The sequence below is a fragment of the Actinia tenebrosa genome, unplaced genomic scaffold (assembly GCF_029948245.1).
Source record: "Actinia tenebrosa isolate PJP-AT-01 unplaced genomic scaffold, QUT_ActTen_1.0 PGA_scaffold1__47_contigs__length_23844297, whole genome shotgun sequence".
Lineage (NCBI taxonomy): Eukaryota > Metazoa > Cnidaria > Anthozoa > Actiniaria > Actiniidae > Actinia > Actinia tenebrosa.
The window spans coordinates 9,120,815-9,139,120 of record NW_028292578.1 but is presented as its reverse complement, the minus strand read 5'-3'; the positions used below and the strand labels follow the sequence as shown (position 1 = coordinate 9,139,120).

Below are 18,306 nucleotides of genomic sequence, written 5' to 3'. Positions count from 1 at the left end.
CACCCAAGTTATGCAGACTACATTCTTCGTAACGAGTTCAAGTGATTTTTAACGAGAGGATAGATATTAATAACGGTTAAGAGCAGCAGCGGGAGTTGAATACATCAAGTTCAGCGCGCTATCTTGTCTAGACACTTCTTTTCTCACCCTCACCAACTGCTTTCTCCTTCAACTTGTGATTGTTATATTTTTCGCGGGCTAGAAAGATGAAAACGATGTTTACTCATTGCCGCAATTCGATGGAATAACTTATTAAGACCTTTTTTTAACAAGACACTTAAGATGGAGAAAGGGAGAAACGAGCATGGCAATGACGTACTTATAGGACGTGTGTGTGCGTGTGTCTGTTGTTTGGGTGGGCATTTTCGGTTTGTACATGATGTACAATTGTTAGTGTATAGTCGATATAGTTAGAACGATTGTTGGTTTGAACGAAGATGACGATTCATGATTGATGTGAATTTTGAGTAACTACACTGAATAACAGAAGCATGCGATGACCTTGCGACAGACAGGACACATTTATTCTAGCACTCATACATGCGATAATTTGTTTTTAATGCATGGTAATAGTTTTGAATTCATTTATTAACGTTAATGTAGGTGCATGGTAGTGATAGACCTCCTGTTGGTCGTAGTCACCATGATTATCACTGGGGGGTGGTCGAGCTGTATTCCTGGTGACCAGATGTCTTAGTCATCCTGGCCGGAATGCAATCATCTCCCACACGCTTAAGTTGTACCTACCGCGTACCGGGTTTCCCTTAATCCCTAGGTAACATATGCTCATGCAAACATCTGTCAACAATATCCCGAGATTCCTAAACCTAAATCCTATTAAAAGCAGACTTCCTGCGGAAACTTTTCCGTAAGAAAAAAATGAAGGCTCTTTTATTTATTTATTTTTCCTATCAAATGTAGCTATTTCTTCATATTTCTTTTTTCTTTTCACCTCAGCCTAGTAGAGTAGTATGTTGGTGTGATATTCTACACCTCTTGCCTCGTAGAGAGCCTTATAGAGACAGGAGTAATGTTTTGTCTGGGTTATTTTACGCATTGTCGCGTCATGTTGAAGGTTTAAATCACCCCCAAGTCTGTTTTGAGCCTTGCCGCATTTCTTCTACGGCATTCCAGAACTACTTGTCTCGCGCCTGACTTACAGGGTTTCATACTACACTAGTCTTGTGCGCATCAGTCCAACAAACAAACCTCGCAGTCGTCGTCGATCAAACATGAACTCCGCTACCTTTTTATTTTTCCTTCTGGTTATCTCCTTCGTGCGGAGTGAAATACCTTTTTCTACAAGCATGGGTAATCCGCGCAACTATCCATTTGGGTTGTTGCGTCGACACAAGATTACTAAAATGCAACCAAAGGACCTGGTGGATGAATGCCGTGATTGCCAACCTTTCCCTACACCAGCAGATCTCGATGTCTCTCGTTTAACGAAGCTGATTGGTGGCACGCTGGACTACAACCTTGTATCTATAATCAAACCAACTAATTTTAGCTCATCAACACAAGATACACTGCATACGAAGACGGAAGCGTTAAGAGATTTGATCATCAACAGCACAAAAGAAATGAAGATCAATGGAGGGACTCTCTCTAAAGACCAGCAACAGTTTCTCGTTAGTTGGCTCCAGGTTTTCTCAAGTTGTTCGCTAAGAAAAGTGTGGAAAGACATGGGTCCCTTCTCTTGGCCAAGATACATCAAGGTACCGTGGTCTTGTTAGTTTTCGTAAACGATTGACACAGTACGTTTTTTTCTCACAACTGTCGCGCACAACATGCTTACGCCAAGTTTTAGCTTCCATTAACAGTCCTAAGCAAGTTGTACGGTCGATTTACACGAAGCAATTCGTGTCGTCAGTATGTTGCGCGCGACAGTTGTGAGGGAAAAATGTACCCTGTAAATCGTACCGATTCCCGTTACAATCTTACTTTACTCCATCAATACTCGTAACTTTTTCATCATATAAACTCATCAATTTTATCTGAATCCTGAAACAACCTGTTGGCTGATCTAATGCAAGGCATGACCAACTCACAAATAGAACCCTGAAACAACCTCTTAGCTGAAGTCAGGGCATGGCTAACTCACAGATCAAACCCTAAAAGAACCTCTGGGCTGATCTAAGTCAGGGCATGGCTAACTCGCAGATCAAACCCTAAAACAACCTCTGGGCTGATCTAAGTCAGGGCACGGCTAACTAGCAAAACGATTGGAATTCAAAGTGTTGGGCTTTGCAGGGAGGGAAACTAGAGGGAAACATTCTCAATGAGGAAACGTGTCGTAAACATGTTCCAGGGTCAAGTGCAGCTAGCCCGTCCCTTATCAATGGATAAGTCGTTATCAGACGCTGTTGACATTATTTTTCCCCCTCTCATCCCAAACTGGATTAAACTTTAATCCTTGAAATATAGTGCAATCAACTGAAAAAAATGTTATCATCATATACGAATATAACTCCCTTTTCAACATCCTCTCTAGTCACATTTTCGCGTTGCATCTATCATTTCGTAGCACTTTAGTGGACTAAGGCTAATCAAAGAGAGGCTGTAGTAGAATATGGCAGAGTAGAGTAAGGGAAAGGAGATTACAGGAGAGGAGGGTATATATTAAGGCAGGGCGGCTAAAACAAACAGGAGAAGATGAAATAAAAAGAGTAAATATTTAGACATTGTTAAATAGATGGGTAATTGCACGCTCTGCTCGATCTGTACTTGGGCACCGGAGACGGTCAGTATAGTGTCTTGTTATTCAATGATTATGCTGTGACTCTTGTCTGATCCCTGGATTAACACTTGTGTTGCCCTCAGGCAGCTTCGATACACCATTCTATTGTATGAAGTTAGTATTGACATAAATACGGCCTGTCTTTGATACCACCATCTATGCTTAGGCATGTGTCTGGCTACTTATTGGAGATAATCTTTCCATTGTCTATATGTGTGAATATTACGCTATTGTTGATCTAATTATCTTGTGTCTTATACCTAGACATTCCTGGTGTTGTACGTAATCGGCCGAAAAAACCTATGGTTATTCATCGAAGCAGTGCTTTTCCTACCCCTCCCCACTCCCCCATCTCCGACCCACTCCCCCCATCTCCGATTCCCCAGCCCCATGGTAAGCAGTGCATTTCATATCCCTCCCTCCCTCCACCCCCCCCCCTCCCCCCCTCCCCCCTCCCCCCTCCCCCCTCCCCCCTTACCCTCAAAGTTAGACTTTTATTTTTAATTTCTAGCCTTGACTCCTTTCGAAAGTCAAGGTCGACTGATAGTTAACGATACCATTAGAATGGTATAGTATCAAATGGTAGATATTATGAGGTATATTGGTTGGACATCTTATGGCCTGTGTATAGACAAGAACACGTATGCTGGCAAAAACTTGTCGTTACTGTGTATCAAGATTTTGATTGGCTTAGCACTATGTTGTCTCTGTGATTGGTTTAAATTCAAATCCGCGCTAAAGGAAAATCCTAAACGACTCATACCCAAGGCAGAATGAGCTGAGGAGCGAAGAAATAAAGATAAAGTATATGATAAAGTAATTGTAACTGGACAGGAAAAAAACACGTTTATCCGAGAAAAAGTGCAGGATAGATGATATTGGTACTGGACAGGAAAAAACACGTTTATCCGAGAAAAAAGTGCAGGATAGATGATCTTGGTACTGGACAGGAAAAAAACACGTTTATCCGAGAAAAAAGTGCAGGATATAGATGATATTGGTTAGTAAAGGTATAGGCGGGTATCTTTAGCGTCTAAAGCTCCATGGTTTAACGGAGGTCGATTATCCCCATATTCATCAGTGCTTCGTTAATTAGTAAATATATTTTATCTACCCTAAATGTACTTGATCAGAGAGCAGTAGAAACAAGTTTGTCAAGTCACTGAAGATCAAACTGCAGACCTGCATGCAATTAGTCTCCCGCTACGCAACCTAGCCACACTTGCTTTTTAGTGTAGTTTTAGTATGACCGTGAAAAGTTCACGGCACGAACACGGTCGTGACACAGCAAGACCAATCATATTGCATGAGAATTTACTCTCCATCCAATCACATACCTGGAACACGGCGCGGACACGGTCACGCCAAGGCCACGGCAATGCAAGACCAATCTTATTGCGCGTGAAAATAATCAGCCGATCAAAATTCTAGAAAGCATAACGGTCACGACACGTCACGCTTACGACACTGAGCTTTTCACAGTCATACGAAAACTGCTCTAGTAAGATGTGTTTATTTGATTACAGAGAGCTTATTGTGAGTCGAAGAGGTGTTCATTGGTGCCAACGATGCAGTGTTTGCCATCTTCACGCCGCTTCTTTCCTGTTCTTCGCTGGTATTGCCTCAGTGCCGCCTCCGCTAGCCTTTATCCTCAAAGCGTGAGGAAAAATTTGACGAAAAGAAATGGTTTCTTGTGCCGCTGGATCAGATATAACCAACCAATCACAACTGGATGTTCATGTGGCTGTCAATCATAATATACCCATATATGGACATACTGTCAAACATTATACCCATATATGGACATGCTATCAAACGATGTACCCATTCCTGGACATGCTGTCAATCATAATGTACCCATATATGGACATATACCTAATCAATCACAATTACTGGTTCATGTGACTATCAATCATGGACCGATAAAGACAACCAATCTGTCAATCATATTATACCTATGTGAAGCTCCTGACAGGGTTTGTCCAATATTATTAATATTATTATTGTTATTATATTAACCTTATTCAAGATATTTTAGTGTGACTTTTGGAAAGGGGTTATTGATGCTGTATTTTTCAGGCCTATTGTTGAGGGATTTTACATTGGACTTTTTGTGTTTATTATATAGACTCCGTCTGTAAATACTGTAATACCGTTGATACCAACCGCACTCCGCTTTTCAACAGACAAATATTATTTATGTTAGAAAGATACTTTAGAAAGTTTAAGAATGATCCATCCACTCAATTAGTTTTGCAATCATACCCAAGAAAAATGAAATCACAAGACCTTATCCAGCAAAATAGCAGAGCATCCACTGGTATTCTGAAGGTCATGGGTCTCATTCCTATCAGGGACTCTTTTCTTAGTTCTTTTCAGCTAGTGACAAATAATAAATAATTTCTATAAGGGGAAAATATGTTCTTGGATTCAACCATCACTGCTATAAAAATAGTATTTCATTTACTCTACTTGAATTCTAATACTTCATACCAACCCCATGGCCAGCTCCCACGTGTTTAATCACTTGACCCCACCCGTAAATGTACTCATTCTATTTCATTAAAAGCATTGTTACTCTTTATCCTACTAAGTGCTGTATACTGCTATGGCAAAGTATTATTGCTTATCAAAAATATAAATATATATCTCGTTACATTTTTATTAAAAGTTGAATACACACTTATGCTAAAGTGTTTAGTTTTCTCTGTTAGTTTGCATCACAGAAACTCTCGTTTAGCAAGTGAAAACCCTTAGTAATTTCATTTTTTATAACGCGCCTTTCCCGGTGCTCAAAGATTATAAACCAAAAATTCTAGGAGATTATTAGGCAAGCCATATAGTAGTGGATTACAATAGTCAATTCTAGAAACAAATGCCTGAACAAGCTACCCACAGGTAGCCCAAAGGGGAGTTTTACTAAGAGTTTGTAATATGGACTATTTTTGAAAATACTGAAATAAATACTTTCATGAATTTGATCCCGCTTCTCCCTCAGTGAGAAATTAATTCCTCAAAAAGAAAAAAAAAAAAAAAAAAAAACAACCTCCAAATCGGCTGGAACAAGATAAAGAACAGTTCAAGACAACATAAAAAGCTAGTACCATTGATTTCAGGTATTTTTAGAATAATCCGTATTACAAACTCTTATAAGCCCCCCAAAAATTAAAACATGGCTTGGGCTACCTGTGAAATACCATGTGTCACGTGACACAGTGCTTGCTGCTCACTATCTCTGTCACGTGACGCAGTGTTTGGGTGAATACTTATATTTAGATACAGGGCTTGATTGATTATCTTTGAATATTCTGAACGTGTGGCAATGTCAAGGCAGCGAACTTGACTTTGTTAGAAAACACTGATATAGATTAATATGAAACAATCTAGAAGAATTGTAGAAGCACAGTGTAGACCGAAAAGCAAAACTTGTTTGGATCCAGTTTCATGTTTCAAGTCGTGTAACCAACCTGATACTGCTAATACTGACTGCTCGACTTGTAAGCTTCTTTGTTCAGTATATTTCACGATGCAAGCTCCTCGCCGTCTTCCCTCGGGGTATACTTCCTCTGGGGCGTTTTCTTTCCTTCCGTCCTTGTCTCTAAAGAGAGGATTTCATTCCTGATATTCTCCTGATGGGGAAAAATGGGCAAAGAGTTGTTGTCGCGAAGTCTTCTTGGACAAATCATGATCAAATGCGTGAAATATGAACCATAAAGCCTCTGGAATAAACGTTTTTCGGTAGCAACGATGCGCTTCGATATAGTTCGTCACAACGATGCGCAAGCATGTGCGTTTTCTCTTTTTTCCGTTTAAACCTTCCTTTTCTAATTTTTTCATTTTCTTTTTCTCGTTTTTTTCCCCTAGCCTTTTTTACGTCCTTTTACTTGTCTGTTTGCTAGGTTTCTTTTAGTATTTTCTTGCTTCTTTTCTTTCTTTCTTTCTTTCTTTTTTGTAATTTTCCTTCTTTCTCGTCATTGCTCTTTCTCATATTTGTGTCCTGTTTCCCAGTCATATACCTAGAGCGAGTAAAGATCCCAGCACACAGATTTATCCATTCAGATGTGCAAACAGCTGGTGTATCTTGGCTGACTTCATCACCAGTTAATTAACCTTGTTGGCCTCTTCAACTGACGATCTGCTTCCGGACAATAACATTCAGACACGTATAGAAATGCAAAGCCGTATTTATACTTCTCCATTACCAACGATCCAATAACTATCAAGTTCCTCTCATATTTGGGGATTTGAATGAGTATAATATTTGAGAATTTTATGCTCACTCCAGGAGCTGAATTCAGGGAAAAAGGGGGGGTTGTTCAAGTGCGTAATCAAATAGGCCGCTGACAAGTAGATACAGAAGTTGCTTCCAGTGGCCAAACGTTTTACACGGATGTAGGGTTTGCACTCTTTCGTACATTTGAACAATCCGCCCAGATTTGAAAATGGACACGATCACTAATGACATTTTTTCAAACTTTTTTCAATTTTTTAGAACGTTTTTTTCAGACGTTTTGTACCCCTTTTGTAAGCCTCCCCTACCCCCTCCCCCTGCGTACATAAGCCCTCTCGGTTTACATAAGCCCCCTCTCCTCGACTTGTAAGCCTATCTATCAATATTCTACGATGTACTGTCACTGTCAGTTGCGCAGAAGGAAAGAAAAAGATCTCGTGGTTGAAATGAAGTCTCGTGTCCCGTATACATGTGATCTGTCGTCTCTCCTTCTGACTCACAGGTAGGGGGAAGGGAAGGGCCATCCAGTGGGGGGAGGGGTGGGGAATGTATGCGCTGTCAGTTCACTGTGTATCCTAGTCACACGGAGATCAATGTTTTTAATGCGTAAAAGTGAATTCTATAAACGTTTAACCTTGATCTCTCGTGTATTTACTCAAAATCCAATGATAATGACAAAAGAATTCACATTATCGAACAAAAAATGTCGAAAACTGGTACTAAAGATGTAATCAGTTGTGGTGAAGGAATAGTAGGATTAGAGGATCCTTATCACAATCTACCACCCTGCCATGGACGAGAGAGAGAGAGAGAACACGCAGTATGCTAGCCGGATTTTCTTGTTCTCTTTTTTCTTTTGATGCTAATGAAACTAAAATCAAAGGGATTTCTACACAACTGCTAGAAAAGAGTCTGACGCATTTTATGATCACTTGATCGCACCAAAAAATCCGTAAAAATACGAGTCGCGATTTTCCACTTGACGGTGTTCAACTCTCTAAGTATATGATATGAGCATGCGTGACCAACTTTTCTTCTTTCTACATCTTCAGCTTGCTAGCCTTGCAAAGTGTCCTTTTTTGACTCCCACTCAATAACTCACACGAAGTTTGGTATTTACTATATATAACTTTAATTTGCAATGATTTCAGTACGATATACAACGTTGATCTTCTCGCTTTGCTTATCCTTTTAATGAGAAGTTGAACCTATTTTTATAAAGAATATATTCTCATTCACTCAATTTTGACAAAAGTTGCCTCGATAAAGTCCCCATAGTGTATACTATAGTATGAAGCACGACATGACGTCACAAACACGTCTGTTTTAGTCACAAATGAAAAAAGGAATCTAAAGGGCGCGATCGCAAACGGAGCAATTTTCTTCCCAATCTGTCTTGCAGCGCATGCTTTGCGAAAAGTGATGCATGGAACATTGCAGCGTGTAAACTACGCCGCAATTTGAAAAGAATAATGTTGCGAGACAAGTTGCAGCAGTCGTAGCGAAAATTAGAATTCGTTTGTACTTTTTGCAAAGATTAAGTATCCGTTTACAGTGTAAACACTCTAGCAACTTGTGTCGCAATGCTGTTGCAAATTGCGCCTTAAAAGTCGCTGGCAAAGACCAGGCTTAAGTTTACTTTGCTCGCTCTCTTTCTGTTAATCGTTTTGTTGTTTGATTCAATGGTCATAAAACAATAATATATAAAAGCTACTTGAGCTGGGTAGCTTGGTCCAATTCTAAATCCTAAAGATTTCTGACTATGAATTCTGTGCTTAGAAAAATAAATTACAGTAATATACGTTGAAATTTCTAGAGGCAATTTTTAATACGATACCGTAACTTAATGGTCTCTTTTCAAAGGATTGCTACCACAACGAAGAGAGACCTTTTGCTTATCAAACTAGTTAATGGCGCAAAATATACGAATATTTTTTTCATTCTTAATTTTCAAAAGTTATGACTAGTTCCCGCGAAGTACATCGGCAAGGGAAAAAGCGATGTCATTGGTTTTCTCAATATCTGCGTAATCCTAGGGAAAAGGTCTTGATATGAAATTAAAATCGTTTTAAAATTTAGCGACTTGTTATTTTGACTTTGTACACTACTTGAAGTGTACTTATCGTACAGTTGTACAAATATGAAGGTGACAAAATGGAAAGGTCTTTCAGAGAGAAAAACTGATACTAATCTTGGCATCTAGCTGCGCCAGTAATTTCAAATGCACTACAAATTACAGGGCATTTTGGATTTAAACAAAACAATTTTCCAACAATATAATAATTTTCCTTCAATTAAAGACCTTTCCAAATTGTTTTTCAATCAGTTGAAGTTTATTCTCGTTAAAGGGTGCTGTTCACGTTTGACCTGTTCTTTGGTGACGAGAAGTCTGCGCGATAAGAATCAAAAGCTACCCCGTGTTTGTCTTTGATATCATTCGTCTTTAGTTTTGCCTTGCGAACACATACACTTACACTTAGTAATAACAGCCAAGGATGTCTTCATCCACTGACATGACACACGAGATTCCTCTCCCCTTCTCTGCTTACAGACCCATCGTAGTGCAGCGATATTTTTGGTTTCGGCTTTTTTGCATCTCATTCCCTTAGGAAACGAGCAGGAAGGCTTTTTTGCGCAGCGTCCCACGTTACGCCAAGGCGGCCAGTATAGTACGCCAAAATTTTTCCATTTAGACATGACGGGACATGAGGACATTTTCCAAAGCCAAAGCTGGAGTTTCCTACTTGCTCTTGGCCCAAGGTTTTTCTTTAAACCGGGCATCGTAAAATCAAGGCCTTTGATGTTTTTGGGCATCGATCGAACCAAAAGTTTGCGATAAACTTGGAAATCACGACTGACGTTCTGTTTACGCAGTAACATTTGCTCTCTCGTCAAGGCAACATACTCCGAGTCCGCATCTTTACCGAGTAATCTTCTCAGCAAGGTTGGGTTCAGATCTTCAGGCCGTGGGCTTGGGAAGTAGTAAGATTCTTGAATTAAGACATTCTTTGGCCCTGTAGCGGTTTTTTTGGCGGGTTTTAGTCTATTAAAACTTGCTTTTGGGTTCAACCTATCGTCATCATCAAGTTGGCATGATACACAAGTCATAACTAGCCACCAAACTACAATATGACAGATGCTGTTTAAGATGATGCTTTCTGTCATCTTTAATCCTGTTCCAACCCAAACTCAGTGCTGCTATACTCTTCTCTTGAAATGTTAGTTATCTGTTTCAACTGGTTGCGTTGCTTGCTCAATTGGATGACCACTTCAAGCAATGATCACTGGTGTCAAAACTGAACGGTTGTGCTCACTTGAGGTTCACTTAATGTTACCGTGAGTTCGTCTTGTATCGGGTCCTATCTGTGTGTCAGCAACCTTATCTGAAGACGTTAGATTACAACATCACTAAACATTACCTTTTAGAAGAATGTCAATATCTTCTAGATTACGCATTTCCCGTGAGTTTTAACTGTGTTTGTGTTATAGCGCCGCACGTCTAGACCTACGTAGAGCGCGTTTGACATGAGAATAAGCTGCATGAATTGAAATACTTACTGTAGACTTTAACTCATCAATGCTTACTGGAACAAAAATTGCAAACAGGAATGGGGTTCTAAATGCGAATGACTCGATGAATGTGCATGTCAAGAAATTGTGTGGTGCAATGGAAACAAGTGTATGAAACATAAGGTTTGCAGGAAGAAAAAAGGTTAGTGAAGCTATAATCCCAACGAGCGCAAAAACCAATCAAAAGGGTGTTGGATTCTTTCACCAACATCATCAGATATTTGAGTTCCGACTCAAATGGTTTGCGTTCATTGTTATTTTTTCAACGTTGTAGATAAGATTGTTGTTAGAACATTAATCTCTTTATAGATTTCAAGTACTTTTTCCTTTCCATCCCGCAAGCATATTTTCCATCCCAGGGCCGCGTGTAACGTTACCAATTTATTATTCTATATCATAACCCAATCGCGCAAATGTCTGGCCTCCTTGACTCGTGATTAGCTAATTAACTAATAGACCATTTATACTCACTTCGTTTCTATTTAACAACACGTTTACTAAACCTACAAGCCTCTGCACGTTAATAGAGGAAAAGGAGAGTTTTCCTGACGAAACGAAGGCTTCAAATGTTATATTATTATTTTTTACTTAAACGTCAAGTGGAATGAGTTTGTTTAAAGTCATAACAGCCGGTCTTTCTAGCGATCCGCCTCGTCGATAATATGGTAGTTATAGCCTAATTGACATGGAAACACTAATGTTTATTTGTCGGCACAAGACCCGAAGACGCGTGGCACCTACTAGTCAACATGGCTTACTTGTGTTCGTGATGCTTATCAGTATTCTACTGCTATTTAAGCACTATTATATTCTACATTTAGACCTTCAGTCTGGTCGTTATTTTAAGCATCGAGTAGTTTTTGTGGGAGTTGATCTTTTTGTCGCTCAGATGTCGAGCAAATGTGCGATAGGATCGGAATATGTTGATTCAATGTTGTTCATACTATCAACATAATCCATTTGGATAATCCCTCTTACCCGCTCTTTCCTTTGATTATAATCCACTTCAGCGTTCATACTGACTGTACACCTACGCATTTAAGGCTACACTACATATATACATCTCGGCCAGCGATTACATTTTGGTTCTTACTCCCGCGCGAGTTTTTTTCCGTCACGGTAGATCGATTGAACTTTTTCAATGTGATATTAAGAATAAATTCCAAGACTATTTGATGGAATTATCTAATTATTATCAGTCGATGTGGGTGGTATACGGACTGTTGCATGTTTGCCAGACTACTGACTCTCTGCGATTACTTCTATATTATTACAGCCCTCAATAATTGACTCGAAATCCATCAAACAAATTATGGTATTTAAATTCATGTGATTTGCGCGAACATATGGCTGAAACATGGAGAAAGAAATCTATCCTCGTATAGTTAACGAGAGTTAGTATTTATTCATTCAACACTAGACTGTCCGGGTAAAATTCTAAAGTTCTATCCAAGCCGGGGTGTGGTTTCAAGACCTGTGACCTAAATCAAAGTAGTGAACGGAAGTAACGTAGTATGATTGATGTCGGAGGTTTGTTATATTATTAATATTATGGAACTCTGGTGAAAAATTAATTAAAAGACGTGGTAGGAATTATTTGGTCATTTGTTTACTGTCGGTGTTAACCCGCGAAGTGGTTCTTCCGATAGACACTGAAGTGGCTTCCTGACATTATATTGGCTTTACTGAGATGCTCGGAAACCATTTGACTGATTTCGTCAAATATCTTCTATTAGAGCTTGTATTGTCTCCAGTCACTGAATGGGCAGAATTTTCACTTGCGTATTAGGCGTACGAAAAACCATTAAAGTGTTAATTAGTTTTGTACAAAATTGCAACAAAGTACAATTATGATCTTTCTTTTTTTGTACACACTTCATCTTTTCTCCTTTTTTTTCGAGAACAAAGAATAGCAAAAAAGAAATAAATAACTATAGCTGATTTTAATTCCTGGAAATACATACAAAAAAATGGAAAATAGAGTCCTATCTCAGTTTTCTCTTTTCGTATATATACCTTGCATTGTGACCGGCACTGTGGCCGGAAGCCAACTCACTGAATAACGTTCTAGAGTTACGATAGGTCGATTTGTTGACTCAGAGTTCGAAGATTTTTTTCTTAAAATGAATTCCTGCGGAAGCGCACAGGGTAAGACCACGTGATAGCCTTTTATTCAACTGCGCAATTGCGCAACTCATTATCGGGCCATAAATAATTTATAATTCATGAATTTATAGTGCGCAAATATCAATTAAAAGAAATTTTCAAATGCCCATATTCAACGATATGTGCTCTGAGTGAAATGTACTTACCCTTATTATGATAGAAGGTTCATCTGGTGATTCTTGTGTGATGTGATTCAGAAATTTGTACTCTTTTATAGCTTATTACTGTTACTAATAATAGCGATCGCCGCTAAAGATATTTTGGAAGTATTTACATCGGGAAAACCCTCGCTATTAGACCGACAGTAAACGGGGGGAGGGGGGGGGGGGGACTAGCTAGTAAACCTGTCAATAACCCACCCAGATATTGCTACGAGAACCAATTCTATGTTCTAAAGTCAACATATAACTGCTAAAATAAATACAGGGTATCGGTAGAAATATATCAACTGTATTTGCGTATTTTTACTATAGTTTGATGAAACTACAAATGTTAGGAGAGTTTTTAGGCGGAACGCAAGGTAGTTTCAACCAGTTTTGATTTAGCAGTCAGTCAGCCAGTCTTAAAGGTTCCTCTAAGATGTTTTATTCTTCGTTAATGTTTTCATCTCAACAGATAACACCGTAAAGTTGCTAATGTGAATTCCTACAAATCCCTGCCAACTTGTTATCAGTTCGTATCTGATATTCACGGTTCCGCTTTAAAAAGCAAATCATAAAAAAAACCATTAGCATCAAAGTCGACAATCACAAAAACATATCAGTAATTTCTGAGAATGATCTTCGTCTATTTTGATAACCGCTGGGCAAAAGAATTAAAGATAAAAAGGCTTTCTTACTACGCATGCTCAAGATGTTAAATTCCCAAAGGCATCGAAAAACGTACTGCGCATGCTCAGCAAATTGGCGGGAAATTTACAGGCGGTTCGCAGGCCCAATTTTTATCCATTATAACTTGCGAGTTTATTGATTCACTCAGTAATTTATCAATTACCCCCTCCTTGGGCGATTGAGACGTTCGCTATTTAGGACGATCAAAAGACATATTTTCGTCTCCTTAATTCCGTAAAATTTCGCATGATTCGAGAAAGATACGTAATCTTGGTAAGGTAGAAAAAATACGGTACAGCGGTAAATGTTTCTTGATATATGAAAAATATTAGTATCATAAACTTGCTAACTCTTGAGACTCGGACCACTACTCTACACACAGCACGAAATGACCTTCACAGTGGTAGTGTTTTATGCTTACTCTTAGGACACACGCTATGACGTAAATACTTACTTTTTTATTGGATGTTACGACAACGCGAGTTGCAAAATCTATTTTACTAAACTTTATGTGAAGGCAAAAATGGTAAATATTTATATCCAGTATTGCCATTATATATCTAAACAATGAATATTACTCTTCTCACTGAATTAGTATTAATCTTAAAAATGCTACTTATTCTATTTAAAAAGCTTTCAAGTTTTTAGTGGACGGAACGTTTGATACAAGCTGGGGTTTTAATGGTTCTCCATTCAATCTATTGACTAGCATTCAAGTGACGAGCACATAAACCATCAAAGATAGCGGATCGTGTCGGGGTGAACCTTTATTACTCGCCCGTAGGCAATGATACTAAAGATAGTGAATACGTACGTACCTTGACGAACATCGAGTAGAACTTTCGACGTAGATATATAGTAGTACCCTTTACTTAGTTTGAACGGCACTAAAACTAAAGTGTATTGGGAACTTTTACTATTCTTTTTCTAACTTCCTGAATGTTTCCCTGGAATGCAACAACTTGAAAGAAAGTTCTGCGCGCATTAATAGCGACTTAGGCACTACTAAAAGACCGCCACCGCAATACAGCTATTGGTATAACCAATATACCGCAATGAAAATGGTGTTGTGTATTTCGAATAGTAATGAATATATGATTTACTCACCACAAGTGCTAAGCTTGAAAAATGGTCTCTTGTAGCGAGTGCTTTTCGTTCCTAAGCGGCTTTGTCGATTCAGTCCTAAACCAATTGATTCAATTGAATGGAGCGAAGTATTTTCAAATACTCAAAGACCTCAAAACTAATTAAATTCGTGTGTTGTTGTCAATAAATGTTGTTAGACCGCTTTCATCGGTTTGTTGGGAACAGATGTTACTGATAGATCGCGCTATTGTCAAATTAACGCTTAACATATTATTCAAAAGTCAAGTTTCTTGTCTTTAATCAAATAATCAATAACTTTTCCTTCTGTTGGGACATCCAAGTCCAAAGACAGTGGATGATGGATTGCCTGAAAGTTCATTGTCGTCAGTCTTCTTCTAAGCTCAGTTTATTGGCCATCTGGGCGGTTTAGATACTTGAGCTGCAACATGGGAAAAGTTTTATTAAAGAACAGATTTTCAAATTAATTTATTCAACAAGTTTTTGGGAAAAACCGCCGGCTTCTCTCTTTAGAGAGAGCAGGAAACCATTTTGAAAGTCTGAACATGTTTACCGAGAAGAAGATTCTGAGTTCGGCAAAAATGAAAATATATGAACCTATAACAACTAAACAAACAAACAAACGAATTAAACAGAATACAATGCTAATTATAAAATAACAATTAAAACAAAGGTAATTGGTGTTTATTTATTTGCGTGAAAATGATCTTCCTTTAAGCGGAAAAACAGCTAAGAAGGAATGCGTCACATGCAGCTGCTAGTCATGGCATTCGAATAGCTAGTTCTCTTCTAGCCTGAGAAGCAATAAAACAGCTATTTACTTCCTTAAAAGATTTTAAAATGATCGATCATCGTGCCTTTCCTTATCCAAATATTTTGCTGACTGGTAAAATGCTAAAACAGAACAAGAAAATCTAGAGTGTCAACGATTTATCCCAGGCTTTCTTCTCGCGTGAACCGGCGGCTTCTGCAGCAGGGGGCAGTGCTGAAAATTAAAACTCGTGTCCCAATTCCCAGTAAGACATTTTCTTCATTTTCTAAATCAAAGACAGCAATCAAATAAGCAACTTTACTGTAATACAATGCTATCATAAATGAAAAAATGTACATTGGTTTTATATTTTAATGGAAGGTGAAAAGTCATCGAGGTACTAACAAGGTTTTCAAGAAAACAGAAAAACCGAAACTCAAAAGCGTCTTCCTGCAAGTCTTTAAGACTTGCAATTCAGTGACTATATGAGCAGTACGTACTTAGGAAAGCTAGTTTAAGTTTTTCTAGAGTAGTGGTAGCCACTAAGTTTGTTATAAGCCAGAGAAACGAAGTAGTCGGATGGATGGAAATCTGCTCGTGAATAAGGTTTGCACATGTCACACATGTATAGTCTTCCTTAATCGAAACACTGACAAGTAGCCCGAGGGAGTGACATGCGAAGCCTAATGATGAACTGACATGTCTCTCATGTCTATTGAACGATAAACTATTGTTAAGCAAACAGCTTTTGTAGGTCCAGTCCTGAACTATCAAACAAACAATCACATATCAGACAGAGGGTTGTGAGTTAGGTACTTGTGTACAGCGATACATGTTGGATAGTATTTAAGAGGTACTGAGGATTAAGTCAGTTATGACCTCCCATCGATTCAACACGAATATCCCAAATATGACCCATTCAAAGTGGATCAACATGTTTTTAATCACAACCAAATATTTACAGAACCGGCAATGAGTTAAGGATAAGTGTATTTGATAAATTACGATTTCCTTGATACAGGTGATGATCGGACGATTCCCATCCGGCCTTGTAACCACACTTCGCAACGAAGATTGGGAACTACCCGCGCATGTCGTTGGCATGTTTTTTCCTGTTAAATTTGGCGTTGAAAATGGTTCGAATATACCGCATATCATTCCTTAGGAACTTGATTGCCCTCCAGCTCTATTGGGCATTACTATAAAGTATATACGTATACGGTGAAAAAATGTGACGTAAACAAGTACCAAGAGTGAGATTGATTGGCAGGGTAACACATTTAAAGTGTCCTGATATAAAACCCCTGGGTGCGAGTCAAAAATCTATACACACACTGGCTAATTTGAAGAGTCTCATGTAAATGGTTGGTTGATAAATAAGACACTCTCTTTATCATAAATGTCTCCATCAACCTCAAAGGGGGATGCAAAATTACTCCTCGTCTCAATACAAGACACTGCCCGGTTCGTCTCGCTGTAAGTTTAGCAGCCTAATACAGTGAACAGGACTAGAAGAGGTTAAGACAGAGATGAGGTATTAATGAAGCATTTTATGCAGAAGAATTAAAACCAAATAAACCGATGAATACCGGTTAATCCGATGAATGCAAGTTAATCCAGAGAACAAACTCTCGCCGGGTGCCAAAGCAATCAGGCTGGAGTTAGACGTGAATGGGCTGAAAATATGACCGCATTTTGGTTCATCACTAATTGCCCACGGCGGAAACAAGTGGGGGATTGGACTGAATTATTTGTCGCTTGCATGGGAAAATGGGCAACCCTTCTCGGCTAGATACAGTAGTCAGCAGCCATCCAGCAACATATGATAATGAAATATAACTGGAGAAAATCTCGAGGAACCAAGGAAGAATTTCAAACCAGGAAAGAGCAGCTCTACATGGATCGAGATATAACTCGAAGAAAAACAAAGAAAAACCATTATTTTGTTTATTTTCAATAGATATAGAAATGACTTATTGATAGATATAGTAATGACTTATAAATATGTATTTCTAAGTGTTTGATATTAATGTAGTAATAAAGGTTAATTTATTTGTATTTTTTAACTCGAAGAAAAAGAGAGAAAATGAAAAGAAAATAAGAAAGAAAATAAAAATAAAATGAAAAGAGAATGAAAAAAAAAAAGAAAGAAGGAATGAAAACAAGAAAAGAAAAGAAAAAAGAAAAGAAAAAAAGAAGAAAAAAAAAAAAAAAAAAAAAAAAGAAAGAAAAATCGACTCCACTTTGCCATACCCCCGAGACATCCGCAGAGCTGAGGCGTCGTATGGACTTCGGACCTGACGGCGATTAAATCCTTCTGCCCTTGGGTGTACGAATTACGCAAGAAAATCTAAAATCTAGTCTATTCGGTGCATTGTTTTCACCTCTATTGTTTATGCTAATTTCTTGGAACCGTGGCCGAGTGGAAATAACCTTGGGCTTCCAAAACACTGAGTCAAGCCCGGTCGGGCAGGGTTAGTAAATGGATGGGTGACCTGCATGTAAAGGCTTATACCTACTCAATAATTTGCCTTGTACTTTTCTTCTTCTTCTTCTTCTTCTTCTTCTTCTTCTTTTTCTATTGGAAAATAATGAAATTGATATGGAACTCTCCTAGTTTACTCGTCATAGTGTAGCCGATTCCCAGTCTTCGAGCGGCAAAGTTTATTTCATTTTCAGTCTACTCAGTGTCAAAGAAATTCCTTTTCATCCAACCTTTACCTGAAGACTCGATACATCAAGGAATGAAATTGGTTAGGCTTAGTAGAATTTCAGGAATTTCTTCACGCTTAATTCTAACATTAGCTTACAACTTTCTCAGCCTTTGCTCCCGGGGGGAGGAGGGGGAGCGCAAAAAGAGACCTTTTACATGTTTTACCATCAATGACGTCATATTTACCATACGCGATTATTC

At 38.5% G+C, this 18,306-nt stretch overlaps 2 protein-coding genes and 1 long non-coding RNA gene across 3 annotated transcripts; 1 reads left to right on the top strand and 2 right to left on the bottom strand.

Moving 5' to 3' along the window:
- The first annotated feature begins 1,048 nt into the window (after positions 1 to 1,048).
- On the top strand, positions 1,049 to 5,721 carry LOC116304083 (noggin-2). Its single transcript, XM_031713739.2, has 2 exons — positions 1,049 to 1,718; positions 4,267 to 5,721. Exons 1-2 carry the CDS (start codon positions 1,233 to 1,235, stop codon positions 4,495 to 4,497), a joined length of 717 nt encoding a protein of 238 aa, XP_031569599.1. The 5' UTR covers positions 1,049 to 1,232; the 3' UTR covers positions 4,498 to 5,721.
- Positions 5,722 to 8,116: 2,395 nt separating this feature from the next.
- On the bottom strand, positions 8,117 to 10,349 carry LOC116304073 (noggin-like). Its single transcript, XM_031713725.1, has one exon. The coding sequence runs from the start codon at positions 10,134 to 10,136 to the stop codon at positions 9,405 to 9,407; it is 732 nt and encodes a 243-aa protein (XP_031569585.1). The 5' UTR covers positions 10,137 to 10,349; the 3' UTR covers positions 8,117 to 9,404.
- Positions 10,350 to 14,289: 3,940 nt separating this feature from the next.
- Positions 14,290 to 18,256, bottom strand: LOC116304087 (uncharacterized). The gene is made up of 2 exons (XR_004198017.1): positions 17,912 to 18,256; positions 14,290 to 15,062 (listed from the first exon to the last, which is right to left on the bottom strand). It is a non-coding gene; the product is annotated as an uncharacterized LOC116304087 (long non-coding RNA).
- Positions 18,257 to 18,306: the final 50 nt, after the last annotated feature.

Coding starts and splice junctions, on each gene's coding strand:
- LOC116304083 (XM_031713739.2), top strand. CDS start 1,233: ATGAACTCCGCTACCTTTTTATTTTTCCTTCTGGTTATCTCCTTCGTG. Junction 1,719..4,266: donor CTTGGCCAAGATACATCAAG/GTACCGTGGTCT, acceptor ATTTGATTACAG/AGAGCTTATTGTGAGTCGAA.
- LOC116304073 (XM_031713725.1), bottom strand. CDS start 10,136: ATGACAGAAAGCATCATCTTAAACAGCATCTGTCATATTGTAGTTTGG.